The 21,904-nt window shown below is 46.5% G+C and overlaps 1 protein-coding gene across 1 annotated transcript; it reads left to right on the top strand.

Annotated features, from left to right (window-relative positions):
- Positions 1-3,349: 3,349 nt before the first annotated feature.
- DDX47 (DEAD-box helicase 47) lies at positions 3,350-19,271 on the top strand. The gene is made up of 12 exons (XM_002712659.5): positions 3,350-3,502; positions 4,116-4,209; positions 11,098-11,286; positions 11,538-11,609; positions 11,810-11,928; positions 13,419-13,490; positions 13,619-13,735; positions 14,279-14,425; positions 15,243-15,380; positions 16,327-16,397; positions 16,941-17,070; positions 18,733-19,271. Exons 1-12 carry the CDS (start codon positions 3,416-3,418, stop codon positions 18,862-18,864), a joined length of 1,368 nt encoding a protein of 455 aa, XP_002712705.1. The 5' UTR covers positions 3,350-3,415; the 3' UTR covers positions 18,865-19,271.
- Positions 19,272-21,904: the final 2,633 nt, after the last annotated feature.

The raw sequence follows: 21,904 nt of genomic DNA on the forward strand, positions 1-21,904 counted from the left end.
TGAAAGTCAGAGTTACACAGAGAGAGAAGGAGAGGCAGAGAGAGAGAGAGAAGTCTTTTATCTGTTGGTTCATTCTTCACTCCCCAGTTGGTCACAATGGCCAGACTACACCAATCTGAACCCAGGAACCAGGAGCTTCTTCTGGGCCTCCCATATGGGTGCAGGGGCCCAGGGATTTGGGCCATCTTCCACTGCTTTCCCAGGTGCATCAGCAGGGAGCTGGATGGAAAGTGGAGCAGCAGAGACTTGAACCGGTATGCATATGCCATACCAACTTCACAGGCAGTGGCTTTACCTGCTACACCACAACTCCAGCCCCTTGTTTATTTATTTAAAGGTTTATTTATTTGAAGTGCAGAGTGGCAGAGAGAAAGAGTAAGACAGGGATCTCCTATCTTCTGTTTCACTCCCCAAATGGCCACAAATGGCCTAGGGTAGATGAGGCTGAAGACAGGAGCCTGGAACTCTGTCTGGGTCTCCCACATGGGTAGCAGTGGCCCAAGCACTTGGGTGATCTGCTGCTACTTCCTAGATGCATTAACCTAGGGCTGGATTATAAGCAGAGCAGCTGGGACTGGCAGCAGTGGCGCAGATGGCAGTTTAGCCCACTGTACCACAACGCTGGCCCCGCCCACTGTACTTCTAGGTTTCAATTCCTTCTAAAATCACAAGAACAATGTGAACTTTTAAGTCAAAGGAAATATTTTAATACAACTTATCAGCACGTTTATCTTTGTGCAAATGCACTTGTAAATTTTATTTTGGGAAGGAAGGGCTTCCCACAAGCAAAAGTGCCCAGGGCCCGTGGCAGGCTTGCTCAGTGAGCTGGGGTCAGCGACTGGGAGCTGTCCTGCTGGAGCCTGTATATTGTTTCAGGCTTGCTTCCCCCTTGATCGTCTGGAGTGTTTATTTAGATTTCCTCCCTACCCTTCCTCATTGTTCTGAAAGCACAGGACGTGACCTGGCTCCATTGCTAGCATGGACCTCTGCGACTTCCAAGACCACAATATAAATATCCAAGCACTCCAAGCCTGGTAGGAAGAGACCAAAGCCCATAATGTCCTCGAGTGACGCAGGTTGTCTTCTTAGGAGCCCGCTGCACTCTCTCGGTGGGGCTGACCTGGGTCCTGTCTCGGGGCTGGGTGCTGGGTGAAGGAGGGCCCAGGCCTCATCAGCAGGCTCTGGACCAAGCAACGGAACGAGGCTGGTGCTGCCACCATGACAGCCACACCCTCTCCGCGGCCCTCAGTGCCTTGGGGACACTGGCACCAGAGGAAGTTTTAAAAATAGCCCAAGTCTGAATTATCCAAGAACAAACAGAAAAGACTTCTGTCCAGAGAGGATTTGCTGATGCAATAGCAGTGGGCTGGTTTAAGTCAGTTTCCATTTAAAGCAGCAGCTGGCCTCCAGGAATCCTACAAGCAATCCTTCGTTCTTTGCGTAACGCATTTGGGCAAAGCTTGGGTGATGTGGGATGTTATTTCATGTACAAGTTGATGGCCCTCATGATCCTTCACATCTGGGCACCCCTTTCAAGTCTCTAATCTCGGCCCTCCTGCCCCCCGCTAGTTCTACCACTCACTCTCTCTGACCCCTCCTCAGCTCCCCTTCCATTCTCCCAAATGAAACCGGAGAGTAACTCCAAGGGAAGCAAACTCTGACAAAGCAGGAGAAGGCTGCTGTTGCTTACGTAAGACCACGTTCCCGTCCACAGAGGGGTTCCTCCGCACTTCCAGGGGCTTGGGTTCTAGTCTTGTCTCTTGTGACCTTGCTGTGTGACCTGGGACCGCTGGGACTTGAGTTCCTTATTTGTCAAACAAAGAGTACAGGTTCCCCAGCAGGTCTATGGGACACAGAAACAGAAGAGGGTGAGCCAGAGCTGGGTCGGGGGAGGCAGAGGGAGACTGTCTTTGGGGTGAGTCAATTTCTTCTTATCTCAAGGTGTTTTATCCACTTAGAGATGATCTCTGGGGCCTAATTCCGAGTTCTAAGAAAAATGAGAGGGTGGCCATGTTTGTATGTCTTCTACCAGAATGCAATATCTTGTGCACATGTATTTTGAATATACATGATAAATTTGACACCTTTCTTTTAAGATTTATTTATTTATTTATTTTGAAAGTCAAAATTAAAGAAAGAGAGAGAAAGAAAGAGAAAGAGAAAGAAAGAGAGAGAGAGAGAGAATCCATCCACTGATTCCCTAGATGGTTGCAATGGCCAGGGCTGGCCCAGGCTGAAGCCAGAAACCAAAGCCAAGAGCTTCATCTGTGTCTTCCAGGTGGGTTTATTGGGCCCAAACACTTGGGCCAACTTCTGCTGCTTTTTCCAGGCCATTAGTAAGAAGCTGGGTTGAAAGTGGTGCAGCCAGACATGAACCAGTGCTCCTATGGGATGCTGGCATCATAGGCAGTGACTTTACCTGCTATGCCTTTCTTACCACTAGGAATCTGAGGTTTAGACCACACTGCCAGTGCTATGTTTGTACACACTACATACACAGTCCAACCGTCCACTTTCCCAGGTGGACATCAGACTGCCCCCACCTGCCTACCTCCAGGAATATTGTTGCAATGAACTTCCAGAACCTGCATGATAGGATACAGAAGGGCATTTGCTGGCACAAAGGCATGCAATGTACTCAGTTTGCCCTAGATTTCTTTCTAGAGCAGTCTAACTGGCCTCAGGGCCTTTGCACTTTCAGTTCTTTGCAGTCTGGAATATTTTTTAATGGATTCTTAAAGGGCTTTCTCTTGTCCATTAGTAAGATCTCAGCTCAAATGCTACTGCCTCAGAGAGGACTTCCTAACCACAGAATTATCCCCACAACTCACCCTCCCCAGGTTACTCTGTCATTTTAGGTTGTTACATTGTAGCACTTTTCATGATTTGTAATGATCTGTGACTGCTTACTGTCTGCTCTTCATCAGTGCAGGGGACATGGTCCCATTCGCCAGGCAGCTAGCACACTCCTAGAATATGTCAGCCTCTCAACGAACATTCCTGGATAAATGAATGAAATAACCAAGAAATAGTGCTGTGCTGCCAGTCTGTTCCAAATGCTATGGTTAGAAAAGTGGGTAACAGGCAAGACAGGTAGGGAAGCCTCCGGAGTCAACCAACCAGTGAATGGAAGATCTCTCTCTCTTAGCCTTTCCAGCAAACAAATTAATATAATTAAAAGGAGATCTAATGGGAAGCTGGGGGCTCTGGTCACCAGTCTCTTCCTGCACTCTGTTCAATTCCACTGGGTCACAAGTTTATACCCATCCCTAACTTACCACTTTTCCTGTCTGGCAGCTGCAAACCCCGGGCAGCCCGCAGGGGGCGCTCAGGACACGCCCTCTGGGCAGAGCTAAAACTACATTTCCCAGCTTCCCGCGCGTTGCCGACCTACTTCCGGGAACCGGTGAACAAGATGGCGGCGTCCGTGGAGCACGATTCTCCGTCCGAAGTTTCCGAGGCGGCAGTGGAGGAGGAGGAAACTAAAACGTTTAAAGATCTGGTGAGAGTTTGGGGGTGGGGGGGTGCCGGCGTCTTCTAATGCTCCTGCTCAGGCAGGGCTCGGTTGCCGTAGATCCCGGCCAGTATCGTACAGAAACATCTCGGGGCCTGCCTCCGGTTTTGCCCAGAATTTCGGAAGCTCGTGTCTCGGACGTGCTCCCCTGGCCTGAGTGGGTGGTGGGACAGCTGTCGGACCCTCAGGGGCCCAATTTGCTTCTTTCTCCTCTTCGTTATGGCCATGTTTGTTACCTGTCCGGGAGATTGTACTTTAGCCGGTGTTTCTATGGTGGGAGCTTTGGAGTCAGGTAAACCAATCAGACTTAAATTCTTACCCAGTCACTTGCTAGAGACAAGTTTGTTGCAGCTCTCCGCCTCGTTTTGCACATCTGTAAATTGGGTCTAATAGTTAAGCACTAACCTCGCAGAGCCTTGGTAATTAGATAAGAAAAACAAGTCTCATTGTTAAAGAGCGAGTTCTGAGGTGCACAATAAATATCTTTTAAATCTGTCATAAAGGCTGTACATGTCACCAGCAGGATGCCTCTGACAGGGTCTGTTAAGTGCCAGGACATGAGCTGTGTAGGTGGCTAAGGTGTGTTTTTCTGAATTCTAAGGGTGTGACAGATGTGTTGTGTGAAGCCTGCGACCAGTTGGGATGGACAAAGCCCACCAAGATCCAGATTGAAGCTATTCCTTTGGCCTTACAAGGTATGTTGGCCTGGCATATATATATATATATATATTTTTTTTTTTAATTTATTTAACAGAGTTAGAGACAGAGAGAGAGACAGAGAGAAAGGTCTTCCTTCCGTTGGTTTACCCCCCAAATGGCCGCTATGGCCTGTGCTGCTCCGATCTGAAGCCAGGAGCCGGGTGCTTCTTCCTGGTCTCCCATGCGGGTGCAGGGCCCAAGCACTTGGGCCATCCTCCACTGCACTCCCGGGCCACAGCAGAGAGCTGGACTGGAAGAAGAGCAACCGGGACTAAAACCCAGCACCCATATGGGATGCTAGCACCGCAGGTGGAGGATTAACCAAGTGAGCCATGGCGACGGCCCGGCCTGGCACATATTTAACGTGAAGTTAAACTCAATTAAATACCACTTTTGAGAGCAATTACTTACATGCATAAAGTGAAATAAAGATAGGATCTCCAAAGATAACATGTGTGGATTTACTGGCTTTTGAAAAAGTCAATGATGTCTTGGTTTACTGAGCTTACTTTGTCTTAGTGGCTGAAGAGATTTGTTCTGCAACGCAGGTAGGGCCTGTAAGGAAGCATTGGGTAAGAGTGTATTAGTGAGAACCTTGCTGGGAATTAGGCGTCAGTGGGTGCGCACATACGTGTAGGATCACCTCAGGCATGTATTTGTGTCCAGAGGAGTGGAGGGCCATTGCTGTGAGGCTTCTTTATGAGCTCTGCAGAAGAATGGTTAAACTGCTGGTTGATAGCTACCGGGCGGAAACTAACGAGCTGCACTTTAATAGGAATAGAAGTAAATCTCTGCTCTTGATACTTAAAGTACTAACTTTACAGGATTAGGGTGGGCTGTAAGAGACCCAAAGGCGTTCGCCAACTGGAGTGCATGAAGATCCCAGAGAGGGGCGTAATGGGTAAAGTGGCTGCCTGCAGTGCTGGTATCTCATCTGGGCGCTGATTCAAGTCCTGGTTGCTCCACTTCCCATCCAGCTCTCTGCTATGGCCTGGGAAAGCAGTAGAAGATGGCCCAAGTGCTTGGGCCCCTGCACTCACGTGGGAGACCTGGAAGAAGCTCCTGGCTCCTGGCTTTGGCCTGGCCCAGCTCTGGCTGTTGTGGCCATTTGGGTAGTGAACCAGCAGATGGAAGACCTCTCTCTCTCTCTCTCTCTCTCTCTGCCTCTGCCTCCTTGTAGCTCTGCCCTTCGAATAAATAAATAAATATTTAAAAAAATAAACCCCAGAGAAGTGAATGTAATCTTAGCTACATTGCTATAAGAAGAGTATTATGTTTCTGGAGTCCCCTCTTCCCAAAAATATCTACACATAAAATTTTATGCATAATTTCATAGAGCTCAAGACCCTCCTCACCCCAAATTCCTCTCACATATGTCTAAGATGAACAGCTCCTAGAGTGTAGAGAGACAGTAGTGCTTTGTGTCTGTTAGAACATACCTAGAGTACCATATTTCTTAGATTTGGAGACCACAGTTTCCTGGGACCAGCTGAGGGGCAATGCCTATGATATAGTGTCAAGATTACTCACAAATAGGGATGGGCTTTTGGTATAGCAGTTAAATGGCTTCTTGGGATGCTCCCATCCCTTATTAGAGTTCTTGGGTTCCAATCAGGCTTCTTGCTAATCTGTTCCCTATTCCAGCTTCCTACTAATGTCCATCCTGGGAGGCAGCAAGTGATGGTTCAAGTACTTAAGTCCTTGTCACCTGCTTGGAAGACCCGGATTAAGTTCCTAGCTTTTGGCTGGGGCAGACATTTGGAATGTGAACTAGCAGATGGATGATCTCTCTCTCTCTCTCTTCCTCTCCCCTCCTCTCCCTCCCTCCCTCCCTCCCTCCCTCCCTCTCTCCCTCTCTTCCTCTCTCTACTTTTCAAATAAAATGAAAAATAAGAAAAGGATAGTCACAAAATAGATGAGCTGAATGCATTTGGCCTGGAGAAGAGATGATAATGACTGGTTTTAATGATGTGAAGAGCTGTCATATGGAGAATGGATCAGGCTTATTCTAATTCCATCTGCTTCTTCCATAAGTAGTTACTAAGTATTTGATGTATTGAGGTGCTAGGTGGTAAGAGTCTGTCCTCTGCAAGACTGCAGTCTGATAATGTAATTATAAATTTGTGACAGGGTGAACAGGGACATAAGAAATTATATTCCAGGTACACACAGAGAGTTGTCCATTCTAATTGGAGTAGATTTGAGAAGATTTATTTCATTTGATTTATTTGGCTAGGGAGTTGGGAAGACATTTGAGCTAACTTTGAAGACTTAGAAGGATTTTGGGACTAGTGCTGTGGTGTAGCTGGTAAAGCCACCACCTGTGGTGCTGGTTGGAGTCCTGGCTGCTCCACTTATGATCCAGCTCCCTGCTAATGTGCCTGGGAAAGTGGCTGAGGATGATCCAAGTCCTTGGGCCCCTTCACCCACGTGGGAGACCCAGAAGAACCTCCTGGCTCTTGGCTTTGGACCAGCTCAGCTCTGGCCATTATGGCCATTTGAGGAGTGAACCAGCAGAAGAAAGTTCTCTCTTGGGGCTGGTGCCATGACGTTGTGGGTAAAGCCACTGCCTGCAGTGCTGGCATCCCATATGGATGCTGGTTCAAGTCCTGGCTACTCCACTTCTGATCCAGTTGTCTGCTATGGCCTGGGGAAGCAGTGGAAGATGGCGCAAGTCCTTGGGCCTCTGCACATGCATGGGAGACCCAGAAGAAGCCCCTGGCTCCTGGCTTTGGATTGGCGCAGCTCCAGCATTTGTGGCCTTCTGGGGAGTGAACCAGCAGATGGAAGACCTGTCTTTGTCTCTCTGTCTCTCTCTCTCTGCTTCTGCCTCTGTGTAACTCTGCCTTTCCAATAAATACATAAATAAATCTTAAAAAAAAAAAGTTCTGTCTTTCTCTCTCTCCATCTTTCTGCCTCTCTCTCTTTTTTTTTTTTTGAAGATTTATTTATTTATTTGAAAGTCAGAGTTACACAGAGAGAGGAGAGGCAGAGAGAGAGAGAGGTCTTCCATCTGCTGGTTCACTCCCCAGTTGGCCTCAATGGCTGGAGCTGCACTGATCCGAAGCCAGGACCCAGGAGCTTCCTCCAGGTCTCCCACAGGGGTGCAGGGGCCCAAGGACTTGGGCCATCTTCTACTGCTTTCCCAGGCCATAGCGGAGAGCTGGATCGGAAGAGGAGCAGCCAGGTCTCGAACCGGCACCCATATGGGATGCTGGCGTTTCAGGCCAGGGCGTTAATCTGCTGTGCTATAGCTCCGGCCCCCCTCTCCTTTTTTCTAACTCTGTCTTTCAAATACATAAATAAGTCTTTAACAAAAAAAACCTTAGAATTTAGACATTCAGTTATAATAGCATAGGAGGACTTTCTTTCCTCTTTTTTTTTTTTTTTTTAAAGATTTATTTATTTATTTGAAAGAGTTACACAGAAAGAGGAAAAGAAGGGGGGGCGGTGTCTTCCATCCAATGGTTCACTCCCTAATTGGCTGCAACAGCTGGAGCTGCGCCTATCTGAAGCCAGGAGCCAAGAGCCAAGAGCTTCATCTGGGTCTCCTAGTGGGTGCAGGGGTCCAAGGACTTGGGCCACATCTTCTACTGCTTTCCCAGGCCATAGCAGAGAGCTGGATCGGAAGTGGAGCAGCCGGGACTTGACATATGGGATGCCAGCACTTCAACAGCACCAGCCCCAGGACTGACTTTCTTAAAAAAATTTTTTTTTAAGGTTTATTTTTATTTGAAAGGCAGAGTTAGAGAGAGAGAGAGAGAGAGAGACAGAGACAGAGACAGAAAAATCTTCCATCCACTAGTTCACTTGCCAAATGGCCACAGTGGCCAGGGCTGGGCCAAAGCCAGGAGCCAGGAGCTGCTTCTGGTTTTCCCATGTGGGTGGCAGAGGCTCTAGCACTGGGTTGCTTTCCCAGGCACATTAGCAGGGAGCTGGATCGGAATTGGAGCAGCCGGGAGTTGAACTGGCGCCTATGTGGGATGCCTGCTATGCCACAGCACCAGCCCCAGGAGGACTTCTTAGGCCTATGGAACAGCATGAAAAAAAGCCAAGGAAGCTGGAAAGAATGGGCAGGTATGGAGATTTGCAGTTACTTAACACAGAATGGTAAAGGTTTAGTAAGGTGATTGAGCCAGATTGTAAGGGACTTGGAAATTTGCCTTTGTAGTTCTAAGGCACTGGAGCACCTTTGGGAGTTGATTTATTATTATTATTTTAAAATTGGTTTATTTGAAAAAGGGAGAGGCAGAGTGAGAGAGCTCTTCTATCCGCTGATTCACTTCCTCAAATAACTGCAACAACCGGGGCTGGGCCAGGCCAAAGCCAAGAGCCTGGAATTCCATCCAGGTCTCCCATGTGGATGCAGGGGTCCAAATACGTGGGCCATCTTCTGCTTCTTCCCCAGACACATTAACAGGGCACTGGATTGAGAGCAGAGCAGCTGGGACTTGGACCAGTGCTCCAATATGGGATGCTGGTGTCGGAGGTAGCGGCTTCAACCTGCTGCACTCCCCAAATGGCTATAATGGCCGGAGCTGGGCTGATCCAAGGCCAGGAGCCAGGAGATTCTTCCGGGTCACCCATGGGAGTTCAGGGTCCCAAGGACTTGGACCATCCTCTGCTGCCTTTCCAGGTGCATTAACAGGGAGCTGGATCAGAAGTGGAACAGCCGGGACTTGAACTGGCACCCATATGAGATGCCAGCGCTGTGGGCTGGGGCTTTAACCTGCTGTACCACAGTACAGGCCCCTTGAATTTTTTTTTTTAAAGATTTGTTTTTATTTATCTGAAAGACAGAGTAACAGAGAGAGGGAGGGAAAGATCTTCCATTTGCTGGTTTATTCTCTAAATTGCTGCAGCAGCTGGGGCTGGACCAGGCTGAAGCCAGGAGCCTGAAACTCCATCCAAGTCTCCCCCTTAGGTGTCAGGGACCATTTGCTGCTGCTTTCCCATGCACATTAGCAGGGAGCTAGATCAAAAGTGGAGCAACGGGGACTGGAACCAGTGCTCATATGGGATGCCGGCATTGCAGGAGGTGGGCTAACCTGTTGTGCCACAGTACTGGTCTCTAGCATCTATCTTATGATTTCTGTTTCCCATACTAAAGAAATTGTGTGCATATCACCTACATTACCTCTAGTTTCTTTTGAGTTGTCACTTGTTCCTATCTTCACTGACTTGCCTTAGGTCAGGCTCCCATCTCATCTCCCTGAATTAAGTGTGGTATCTTCCTTAAGTTCTTGTTTTCCTTAGTCTTGTTGTTTATGTCCTTTTATTTGTTTATTTTTGAAAAGAAAGTTTTTAAAAAATCATTTAATTTTAAAGAGTAAAAGGAATTTACCTTTGTTTTCATCCTTAGAGGGAAAGAGAGAGGGGGCGAGACAAGGTCCCATCCTTTTGTTCTCTCCCCAAATTCCTAACTGCCAGGGCTGGCCAGGCTGAAGCTAGGGGTCAGGAATTCAGTCCAGGTTGTCCACTCGAATGGCAGGAATACAAGTACTTGAGCCATTGCCTGTGGCCTCCCAGGGGTGCATGTCAGCAGGAAGCTGGAATTGGAAGCAGAGCTGGAAGCTGAACCCAAGAATTCAGATATGGGATGGAGTGTCTTAACTGCGTACCAAAGGCCTGCTCCTAAATCCTTGTAGACTGTGAGGACAGAAGTCCTGTTCAGGTTGCCTCAGAGTAAAGGGCTTTGTTGTCGGATTATCTTGTGGAGAACTGCCTTCTCAGCAGCTGCATGGTCACTGGACAGCATGAGCAGCACCTGAGCAGAGGTGGGGGGCGTCACTCCACAGTGGGAGGCAATCCCGTTGGGCAGGGTTTAGTGCACAGCTGCCTGTGGGCTGCAGCCAGCGTGGAGATTGTGGTCTTGGCTTTGCAGCTAATTTCCCAAGTATTGCTTGAGTAGAGACACTGAACCATGGTGACCTGTTCTTAAGGAGTTTAGCTCTCTGACCTCTCCTTATGCCATCAAGCCAGCAATGTAACTTCCTAAAAAAAGCCACAGTCCTGAAATTCCCTGCTTATCAAAATTCCTTAGCTTGTTTCTGAGTTTCCTTTGTGGTTCATTCTTCCTTTCATCCCTTAACACTTCTGTGCTCTGCTGCAATTGCTCTTCTCACTCTTCTATGCGTGCTCTTTTCTATAAAGCCCTTCCTCTTTCCTCATACAGGAATATCCTCCCTTCCTTTCTTGGCTTCTGGTTTAGCTCACTCATCACCTATTAGCCTTCCCTGACCTTCTGGGCGCAGTAAGTTACTCCTTCCTTTGTGTTTGCACTGTTTGGGTTTTTTTTTTTTTTTTTTTTTTTTGACAGGCAGAGTTAGACCGTGAGAGAGAGAGAGAGGCAGAGAGAAAGGTCTTCCTTTTTCTGTTGGTTCACCCCACAAATGGCCACCATGGCCTGCATGCTGCGCTGATCCGAAGCCAGGAGCCAGGTACTTCCTCCTGGTCTCCCATGTGGGTGCAGGGCCCAAGCACTTGGGCCATCCTCCACTGCTTTCCCGGGCCACAGCAGAGAGCTGGACTGGAAGAGGAGCAACTGGGACAGAATCCGGCGCCCCAGCCAGGACTAGAACCCAGAGTGCTGGTGCCACGGGTGGAGGATTAGCCTAGTGAGCTGCTGTGCTGGCCTGCACTGGGTTTTGTAGGTGCCTCTGTCGAAGCCCTGGCCATGTTCTAACACATTTGGGTATTTGTCTCACCAGTGGGTTTGGGGCTTTTCTAGAACAGAGGCCTTGTTTTCTCTGTTACTTAGCTTTCTTTTCTCCTCTTTATCAAACATCCAGTGTCTACTTCGTACCTGGCACTGGGCCATTGCAGAAAATGCAAAGAATGCAGAGAGCATTTCTTTGATGTTAGGTGTTTTCTTTCTCTTGCAGGTCGTGATATCATTGGATTGGCAGAAACTGGCTCTGGAAAGACAGGGGCCTTTGCTTTGCCCATCCTGAATGCCCTGCTGGAGACGCCGCAGCGATTATTCGCCCTGGTTCTCACCCCAACCCGAGAGCTGGCCTTTCAGATCTCAGAGCAGTTTGAAGCCTTGGGGTCCTCTATTGGAGTGCACTGTGGTTAGTGTCCAAGGGGAAAGGGAGCCTAGTGTGTCATTGTGAGTGGAGAATGGGTGTGCAAGGAGACTAGAAGGAAGTTTGTTAACAGAAGTTATTGACCCAGGAACTAATGTCTTGGCTTTGGGAAAAGTATGAATTTTAAGGGGAAAACAAATTTAAGTAGAAATCCAACATTGGATTTAAAAGATGTTCAGTGGACTATGGAAACAATGAAGGATCTCTTTTCTGTGTTCTCTTTTTTATTTCTGTAGCTGTGATTGTAGGGGGAATTGATTCAATGTCCCAATCTCTGGCCCTGGCAAAGAAGCCACATATAGTAATAGGTGAGTAGCTGACTTGGGTACAAGACACTGGCCATCTTGAATTAGAGACAGATCTACCAGTGTTGGCTAGGAAAACTTTGGGAAACAAATTTTTGTAACGTTGGTTGATTTCTTAATTGTTTTTGGTGGTGGGAGGAAGAGATTATCTTATTTTTGTCCTTGCTGGGACATTGGCCTTTCTCTTCAACCTTTCTTGGTAGCAACCCCTGGCAGATTGATTGACCACTTGGAAAATACAAAAGGTTTCAACTTAAGAGCTCTCAAATACTTGGTCATGGATGAAGCAGACAGAATATTGAATATGGATTTTGAGACGGAGGTGAGTTTTCAATTTCTTTCTTCCTTTTAAGGCATCTCTCAAATTCCCTGTTTCAGACTTGTTTTATTGTATACCTGTGTTATGTGAGTACTGCGTCAGTCTCAGTTAATTTCTAGGTTTTTTTTTTTTTAAAGATTTATTTGAAAGAGTTACAGAGAGAGAGACAGAGAAAGAGAGACCTTTCATCTATGGGTTTACTCCCCAGATGGTTACAACAGCCACAGCTGGGCCAGGCTGGAGACAGGAGCTTCCTCTGGATCTCCCATGTGGGTGGCAGGTGCCCAAACACTTGGGCCATCTTCTGTTCCTTTTCCCAGGCCATCAGCAGGGAGCTGGATCAGAAGTTGAGGAACCAGGACTCGAACTGGCTCCCATATGGGATGTCGGCATTGGAGGTGGCAGCTTTACCCACTATGCCACAGTGCTGGTCCTAGTTTCAGTTAATTTTAACATCCCAGCTGCCCATTTTCATTCTTGATGGTCTTCTGTTGTCAGTGTCTCAGCATTCTCTGCAGGGGTGGAGAACATTCAGCCCTTGGCTCACAGAATCCTTTGGTCTGGCCCTGCCAAGGCAACTATAGGCAGGACTCAAAATTCAGTAAATCTATAGCATAGTATTTTTTAAGTTGATAATTTTGTACAGCCCAAGAATGATGTTATAAATATCCAAATGGCCCTTGGCAGACAGAAACTTCCCCACCCGTGCTGTGGAATGTCCTCGGACTTCAGAGATAAGGAATGTCAGAATCAGATTTTCTGTCCCACTTCATTTTAATTTATACCTTTTTATACACCTTGAAATGTTTTTATTTTCTTTGATGACCCACTCATCATACTTATTTAGGTAATTAATACTCATTGATGGGGGCTGGCGCTGTGGCATAGCAGGTAAGGTCACCACCTGCAGTGCCAGCATCCCATATGGGCACTGGTTTGAATCCTGGCTGCTCCACTTCCTGGGAAAGCAGTGGAAGAAGGCCCGAGTCCTTGGGCCCCTGCACCCATGTGGGAGACCCAGAAGAAGCTCCTAGGTCCTGTCTTCAGATCGTCCCAGCTCCGATCATTTCAGCCATCTGGGGAGTGAACCAGCAGATGGAAAACTGCTCTTTCCCTCCCTCACTCCCTCCCTCCCTCTCTCCCTCCCTCCCTCCTTCCCTCTCTCTCTCTCTCTGCCTCTGATCTCTCTGTAACTGTCTTTCAAATAAATAAACAAATCTTTAAAAAAAATACTCATTGATAACCTTTCTCTTAGATTAGCTCTAATCTACTAACTTAAACTGCTCTATTCTTTGAATGGCATTTTTTTATGGCATCTGGTAGAGTACCAAATAGTAAGAATTCAGTAAATTTTTGTTGGATTAAATCGAATGTTTGAGTCTGCAGAGCCCACGGTGATGTGTTTCATGTTGTTCTCTGCCCCTCTCCTAGCCAGAGGATTCGCAGGAGTCCACTGTCAGTGTTATGTTTTTGTGTTTTCCTTTGTACCTTAGGTTGACAAGATCCTCAAAGTGATTCCCCGAGATCGGAAAACTTTCCTCTTCTCTGCTACCATGACCAAGAAGGTGAACTTTTCTGGAGCTTTTGTTTTCTTCTTTATAAGAATTGATATATTGAAAACAATAATAAAAAATAGTGAAAATAAGTAAAAATAAGAATAGAGCATATAGGAATTAGTGTTTTCTTTCTTCAGGTGCAAAAACTTCAGCGAGCAGCTTTGAAGAATCCTGTGAAATGTGCTGTTTCTTCTAAATACCAAACGGTTGAGAAATTGCAACAGTATTATATTTTCATTCCCTCTAAATTCAAGGTGAAGTGTTTACTTTGATCATTCCTGCCTCTCCCTCTGCTTCTCACCAAAGCATCTGAAAATGTGTCAACATTTGATTAGCTGAGAGCTGTGGTTCAGATGGGCGTCTGCTCTGTCTGCCCCGGAGTGCATGTTGTGCTTACATCATCACTGATAAGTCAGACTTGCCCGGAATTTACAGCATGTTAACCCACTGTCATGAAGTCATGATGTAGTGATAGAATTCCTTCTTTACCCCATGCTCGTGGTAGTTTTCCCCTTGTCTGCTTATTTGACTTTTTTTGTAGGAAGGGGAGCCTGGTTTGTGGTGTGACATAGGACTGTTGTTGGTTGCTGAGGGCATATCTTATGTGTGGCTTCAGCCTAGATTGTTGATGCCTAGTTCATGGGGTGGCGGTGCCAGTGAAGACAGGAAAAGCTGGCAGCTGGTGGTCTGGAAGATTGAGAAGCATCTGTAGGCTTGATCTAAGTGTATATGCCAGGTCTCCTACCCTTTCTTAAGATTTGATTACATGTATTTTTTTGGGTTTGTTTGTGACTTAGGACACCTACCTGGTTTATATTCTAAATGAATTGGCTGGAAACTCCTTTATGATATTCTGCAGTACCTGTAACAACACTCAGAGAACAGCTTTGCTACTCCGAAATCTCGGATTCACTGCCATCCCCCTCCATGGACAGATGAGTCAGGTAAGGGTTCTTAGGCATCTTTAGCCATGAACTGGAGTCTAAGTGAGGTAAACCTTGTAACAGCAGTTTTGCACTATAGGAGCACATGACATTGATGCCTGTTCCTGTGCTTATTCTGACTTTATGGTCTTCACAGTATCACTCTGCATGCCTACTTTCTCCTTTCAGGATAGCAAGAGGCCCAGCTTAGATCATCACAGAGTTGTCTGGCTTGCAAACTGCTGAGTAGCCCTCATAGTAGTTGAGATTCTCTGGTCTCTGAAGATTTTAATAAGTTGTTTCCTAATTATCTATCATGTTACACAGTCCCTTAGGCTATTTCCTAGCCTAAGTCTTTAATTTTTAAAAGCATTTATTCGTGAGGCAGAGAGACAGAGAGAGATGGAGACAAACAGAGCTCCCATCTGCTGGTTCACTCTTCAGATACCCACAACAGCCCCAGGGGCCAGAGTCAGGGGCTAGGAACTAAATCCAGTTCTCTCACTTGGGCGGCTGGGACCTAGTTACTTGAGCCCTTGCCTGCTCCCCACAGTTTGCCATGGCAGGAAGCTAGAATCAGGAGCTAGTATTGAGCCAGGTACTCCCATCCGGGACATGAGCATTTTTCAATATGGGACATGAGAGTTTGTACTGCTAGGCATAATGTGCAGTATTTCCATTTTGACCTGTGAAACCCCATTCTCTACTTAGGAGGAAACAAACATAAAAATTTTTAACCTTGGTTATTATGTTCAGTGTGTCTAGGTTGTATGTCTTATATCCTAAGACTCTTTAATTTTCCAAGATTAAAATTCTCATTTCTCTTTCATTATCTCAGAGCAAGCGCCTGGGATCCCTTAATAAATTTAAGGCAAAGGCTCGTTCTATTCTTCTAGCAACTGATGTTGCAAGCCGAGGTTTGGACATACCTCATGTAGATGTCGTTGTCAACTTCGACATTCCTACTCATTCCAAGGTGAGTCTTATTTCTGACTTGACTTTCTAGTCCTAGAGTGTGCAATGGTATGTTTTCTGTCTTTCCTTAGTTACAACATAAAACTTTTTTTGTGCTTAGTTAGTTAAGTATCAGAACCAAGAAACCTTTTGATTTCTTCATTCTATCATGTGTAGAACGTTAATGAATGTGAGTGTAGGTTGCCAGGGCAAATTTTGGATCTCGTAGTCAGAAGTGGCAGAAGCAGCAGGTGCTGACCCATGGCAGGCTCCTTTCCTTCGTGCTTCTTGGTGTATCTCAGGGTTTCTCAGCCTTGACACCAGTAACCTCTTAGGCCAGTGAATTTTTTGTTGTGGGTGTTGTTCTTTGCATTGTGGAATGCTAGCAGAATTTGTGGCCTCTCCTCACTGCATGCATGCAACCCTTCTGGTTGAGACACCAGAAATGTTTCTAGGTGTTACCAGATGTCCACTAGGGATGACAGAATTGCCCCTGGTTGAGAACAAGGGTGTCACTTGGCTTTGTATTTTGACTAGGCACAGTGCTGTGTCACGTGATTTTCGCAAATAGCGCTGTAAGTTTGGGTATGTATTTCTGTCACTGTTTTATAGCTGGAAACCAAGGCTGAGAGAGGTTATGTGGTTTGCACATAATTGTGTAGCTGGCAGTTGGTAAAACCTCTAGGTCCAGGGTTTTTCTTTATACCATGTTACCTATAACTGTTTAGATAATGCTTTGTAGATTTGTCTTTCTATAAAAGAAAGGAAAGAAACCTTTGGAACAATTTTATACTTCGAGAAGAATAAAAAAGATGAAATGGATTAGTCTCAAGAGACAGTCCTGGCCATTTTCTCCATGTTTCAACATGAATCTCTTTTCTTTCAAAGGTTTGCAGTAAGACTTTGCGTCTGTCGTTTTTTCACTTACAGTTTTTATAGCTTGAATTCATAAACTCTTTTTGTTTTAGGATTATATCCATCGAGTAGGCCGAACAGCTAGAGCTGGGCGCTCTGGAAAGGCTATTACCTTTGTCACTCAGTAAGTAAAAATTGGCAGAGCAACGTAGAGCAGGACTTTGAAGCCAGAGTGATAGGCAGGTTCTGTCCTGTGCTTTTCTGATCACCTACACTCCTGCATCTTGGTTTTCCTGTTTGAAAAAATGGAAATAATAACACCTACCAGGGTTTTGGTGAGAACTGGAGAGGATGTATGTAAAAGATGTAGTATGGTATTTGACACATTAGAAGCACAGTGGTCCTTGTTTCTTTCAGCTGCTAAAGTCAGCAGTGACCTTCTCCTCATGCTGAAAGGATTAAAATAACTATTTATGATCTTTTTTTAAAAAAGGAGCAAATGTTTAGGTATCCACGGCTCTTCTGTGTGTAGAGAATGCGGCGGGTGATTTTCATATGGATGGTGCACAAACACTGCCCTTAGCCAGCATTCAGAGGAGGAGTATGCCCCCGATTCCTCAAACAGGGGCTCACACTGCACCCTAGCGCATGAGAACCCTGGGGTTGGGGAATGGACACACATTTGCATTGTCGGACAGCCAAAGCCATACCCGTTTTCCTTCCTCAGGTATGACGTGGAACTCTTCCAGCGCATAGAACACTTAATTGGGAAGAAACTGCCTGTCTTTCCAACGCAGGATGATGAGGTTATGATGCTGACAGAACGAGTGGCTGAAGCCCAAAGATTTGCCCGCATGGTATGCACCCCACTTTCTTTTTCACCAGCTTTCATGTAGATGATATTAACCAAGTGTCAGACATGTGGTTATGTGAATCCTCGTAAGAAACTGAAGCTCGGTATATTTTATTACAGATTTAAGATGAGCAAATTAAAGCACATAAATGATAGGTAATTTGCCTTAAGTCATCCAACTGAGTGCCTGAATCAAAGCTTGGACTTGAGCTAATTAGAGTGACTACATTCTCAGCTGCTGGATATGGATCACATGACCCCAAAAACTCCACTCAGAAGGCCCAGCTGTGAACCGTGAACTTGGACATTTTGCCTAATCTCCCACAGTCCATTCCTGTCCTATAAGTTGGACTTAATTACCTGAATCTCTAAAGGTTTTTATGATCACCAGATAAGCTAATAGAACCTACAGAGCTACTGATAGTGGTGGCAGCGGTAGAGGTGGGGATGAGAAGGTTCTAGAGGCACACCCTGGGGAGTGCTGCCGCTTCCTGAGGTCTCCTCTGAGAGTTGGAGGAACTTCGCTCATGGGTTGCTTTCTGAGCCTTGTTTTTATTTTTCTGCCCACGTGGAAGTTTTTGTTTGGTGTTTTTAAAAGTGTTAACTTTGGTAAGCAATGTGCATTGGGGAAAAATTCAGAAAATATAGAAAGTATTAAAGTAGTATGTGAAGGGGTAAACCAGTCCCCGTGGAGAACCATTAATGATATTTGGCTGTTTTTCTTTCTTTAGCCATAATTAGACTTTACCTGATTATAAATGATGAACATTTTTTGTTTCAATATAGATCTATGTGATCATTTTTTAAAGAATTCCCTCATGGATATGTAACATGATTTCATTGATAAATGTTTATGCTTTTTTGTAATTTTTTTGCTATTTAGCACTGTGTTGAACATTCTAGTATGTATAACTTCACATACTTAGCTTATTTCCTTAGAATAAATTCCTGGGAGTGTTGAGCTGAGGAATATACACAGTTAAAATGTCACATTGCCTCCTTCCCCAGAAATACAATAGCAGATTATTATTATGGTTTTTTTTAAAATTTTTTTTATTTTTGACAGGCAGAGTGGACAGTGAGAGAGAGAGACAGAGAGAGAGAAAGGTCTTCCTTTTGCCGTTGGTTCACTCTCCAACGGCCGCCGTGGCCGGCGCATCGCGCTGATCCGAAGCCAGGAGCCAGGTGCTTCTCCTGGTCTCCCATGGGGTGCAGGGCCCAAGCACTTGGGCCATCCTCCACTGCACTCCCTGGCCACAGCAGAGAGCTGGCCTGCAAGAGGGGCAACCTGGACAGAATCTGGCGCCCCGACCAGGACTAGAACCCGGTGTGCCGGCGCCACAAGGTGGAGGATTAGCCTAGTGAGCCGCGGCGCCGGCCAGCAGATTATATCATCAATGATAGTGTATGTGAATTTCCTAACTCCTTGGTCAGTTCTGGGTATGACCATTCTCTTATATCTTTCCAAATTTGCCATGTGATGATAGTACCTTATGAATTTAATTTTCATGCTGTGATCTCTTGTAAGGTGAGCAGTTTTATGTGTCTGGAGTGGGGTCATAGTCTTCTGCTAATGGCAGGTATCAGGGCTTACTTGTGTTTGCTCCTGTGTTAGCCTCAGTGACAGTCACTCAAATTCAGTCCCCTCCTTTCTGGTTTCTTACAGGAGTTAAGGGAGCACGGAGAAAAGAAGAAGCGTGCGCGAGAGGATGTTGGGGATAATGATGACACAGAGGGTGCCATGGGTGTCAGGAATAAGGTGGCCGGAGGAAAAATGAAGAAACGGAAAGGCCGTTAGTCAGTTCTGCAAAGACTGGCGTTCCACTGCCCATCTGTGAAAGGGGATCGCAGGGGCGAATGAAACCTCCCAGCAGAGTTCCTCAGACTGAAGTCTTCACGATTATGTCCAGAATCTGCTCAGCTCATTCAGTGCTCACTGCCCTCTGTGTTGGAGTTCATTACTGCACAGTAATGTGGGCCTGCTGGTGTCAAGACTGTCGCTGATCTTCAGCTTGGCTTCCCTGCTCCTCCCTGAGGAGGATGTGCCCCAACCACTTCCCAGTGACCCTTTGCCTTTCTCAGCTGCCCGGCCAGGACTGCAAGGTGTAAAGGAAAGAAGTTTCTATATTTGTAAATGAGACCTAAGCTCTTAGCTTCCATCATTAGACCTTATGTGAGACAATAAATTTAAGTATTGTTCTTAAAGACTCGAACTCCTTGAAAACCTTGGAGTTAAAGAGCTTTACAGATTTAAGTAAGATTTTCTTGACAGGTGAGAACTTGACAGTGGCGGATACATGTCAAATTCATTGGTGGTTCTTTAAACATTATTTATGACTTTTAAATGCTCATCAAAGCAACAAGATGATAGTTTTGGGAGGGAAATCCTGCTTAAAAGGAGGTTGTGTTTTTTTGGGGGGTTGGAGAACAATCAGTAAGAGTGCCAAGGTCTTGTCTTTTCTTTTTTAGATTTATTTATTTGAAAGTGTTACAGAGAGAGAGAGAGGTTATCCATCTGCTGGTTCATTCCCTAAGTGGCTGCAACGGCCAGAGCTGAGCCGATCTGAAGCCAGGAACCCAAGCACTTGGGCAGTCCTCTGCTGCTTTCCCAGGCACATTAGCAGGGAGCTGGATGGAAAGTGGAGCAGCTGGGATTTGAACCAGCACCTGTATGAGATGTTGGTGCTGCAGGATGGGGCTTTAACCTGTTGTGCCACAGCACTGGTCCTGTAAGGGTCTTTTTCAAAAAATGTTATTTATTTATTGGAAAGGTAGAGAGATGAGATCTCCTGTCTGCTGGTTCATTCCCTGAATACCCATGGCAGCGGAGCCTGGACCAGACCAAAGCCAGGAGCTGGAACTTGATTGAGTTCTCCTATGTTGAAGGCAGAGATCCAACTACATAAGCTACCATCTGCTATCTCCCAGATTGTGCAGAAAGCTGGAATTGAGAGCAGAGGTGGGACTTAAACCCAGGCACTCTGATACAGGATGTGGGCATCCCAAGGGGCATCTTAACTACAGCACCAAATGCCTGCCCCACTGTAAGTGTCTTGAGATCCTTAAACAGATTCACTTCCCTGGTTCCCTGTTCCTTGGGTGAAGCAGGTGCTTGGAAAGACTGGGTTCCTATGTAGACCTTCATCCCTAGGTGATGAGGGTTAAAATCAGAAGTCATCAGGAAGGTAGGGTCATTCTTTTTTTTTTTTTTTTTTTTTTTTTTTTTGACAGGCAGAGTGGACAGTGAGAGAGAGAGACAGAGAGAAAGGTCTTCATTTGCCATTGGTTCACCCTCCAATGGCCGCCGCGGCCGGCGCACTGCGGCTGGCGCACTGCGCTGATCCAATGGCAGGAGCCAGGTGCTTCTCCTGGTCTCCCGTGGGGTTCAGGGCCCAAGTACTTGGGCCATCCTCCACTGCACTCCCTGGCCACAGCAGAGAGCTGGCCTGGAAGAGGGGCAAGCAGAACAGAATCCAGTGCCCCGACCGGGACTAGAACCCGGTGTGCTGGTGCCGCAAGGCGGAGGATTAGCCTAGTGAGCTGTGGCACCGGCCAAGGTAGGGTCATTCTAAGACCCATTTCATTCACTTGTCATTGGTGCCCACTGGCCAGTTATCTTCTTCCTTTGGCCCCCATCTATTGGGTGATGGAATTCAGGAGGGAGGAAGAAGCTATTGGCCCTGTAGGGACCAGGGGAGGGAGGGAGGATTGCTGGAAACCAGAAATAACTTTGAGCTTCCCAGTCATGAGCAGTCTTTTGTCCTAGGGCTTCACATGTAGAAAATACCTCATTTTGTTAATGACAACAGTTTTATTATTAGGGTGTATCCACAGAGACAGAACCAAGGTAAAGAGATTCCAAATAGTCACTGTGCTGGATTAATTCTGGGAATGAAGTTTGGCAGAATAGTAACTCTGTGCCTTGGTGTGGAAAGTGGAGTTTTTCTTTTCTTTTTTTTTAAAGGTTTATTTATTCAAAAGGCAAAATCACAGAGAGAGAGTGAGAACTTCCATCCGCTGGTTCACTCCCCAAATGGCCTCAATGGCCAGAGCTGGGCCAAACTGAAGCTATGAGCCAGGAGCTTCTTCAGGTTTCCCACGTGGTGCAGGGGCTGAGGCACTTGGGCCATGTTCCCAGGCACATCAGCAAGGAGCTGGATCGGAAGTGGATCAGCTGGGACATGAACTGGTGCCCATATGGGATGCCGGCACTGCAGGCAGTGGCCTTTCCTGCTATCGCGCAGTACCAGCCCTGAAAAGCGCAGTTTCAAAGATTGTATTGCTTAGGTATCTGGTGAGAAGTGAGATACAAGGTGTAAAATTCTCTGTAGTAGTTCAGAGGTAGACTCTTCATTGCAGGAAGATATTTATCGATTTACATTAGTTAATTAATTATTTATTGATAGGCAGAGTTAGTGAGAGAGACAGAAAGGTCTTCCTTCTGTTGGTTCACCCCCCAAATGGCTGCTATGGCCGGCGCTCTGTGCTGATCCAAAGCCAGGAGCCAGGTGCTTCCTCCTGGTCTCCCATGCGGGTGCCTGGCCCAAGCACTTGGGCCATCCTCCGCTGCCTTCCCGGGCCACAGCAGAGAGCTGGACTGGAAGAGGAGCAACCGGGACAGAATCAGTACCCCAACCGGGACCAGAACCCAGGGTACTGGCACCGCAGGCAGAGGATTAGCCTAGTGAGCTGCGGCGCTGGCCTCTATTAGTTAATTTAGAATGACAGGGAGGAAGAGACAGATCTGCCATCTGCTGGTTCATTCCTCAAATGCCCACAACAGCTGAGACTTGGCCAGGTTGGAACCAGGAAGTCCCATCTGGGTCTCCCATGTAGAT

This window comes from Oryctolagus cuniculus, chromosome 9, assembly GCF_964237555.1.
Source record: "Oryctolagus cuniculus chromosome 9, mOryCun1.1, whole genome shotgun sequence".
In the NCBI taxonomy this organism is placed as follows: Eukaryota; Metazoa; Chordata; class Mammalia; order Lagomorpha; family Leporidae; genus Oryctolagus; species Oryctolagus cuniculus.

Coding starts and splice junctions, on each gene's coding strand:
- DDX47 (XM_002712659.5), top strand. CDS start 3,416: ATGGCGGCGTCCGTGGAGCACGATTCTCCGTCCGAAGTTTCCGAGGCG. Junction 13,491..13,618: donor CTGCTACCATGACCAAGAAG/GTGAACTTTTCT, acceptor TTCTTTCTTCAG/GTGCAAAAACTTCAGCGAGC. Junction 13,736..14,278: donor TCATTCCCTCTAAATTCAAG/GTGAAGTGTTTA, acceptor TTTGTGACTTAG/GACACCTACCTGGTTTATAT.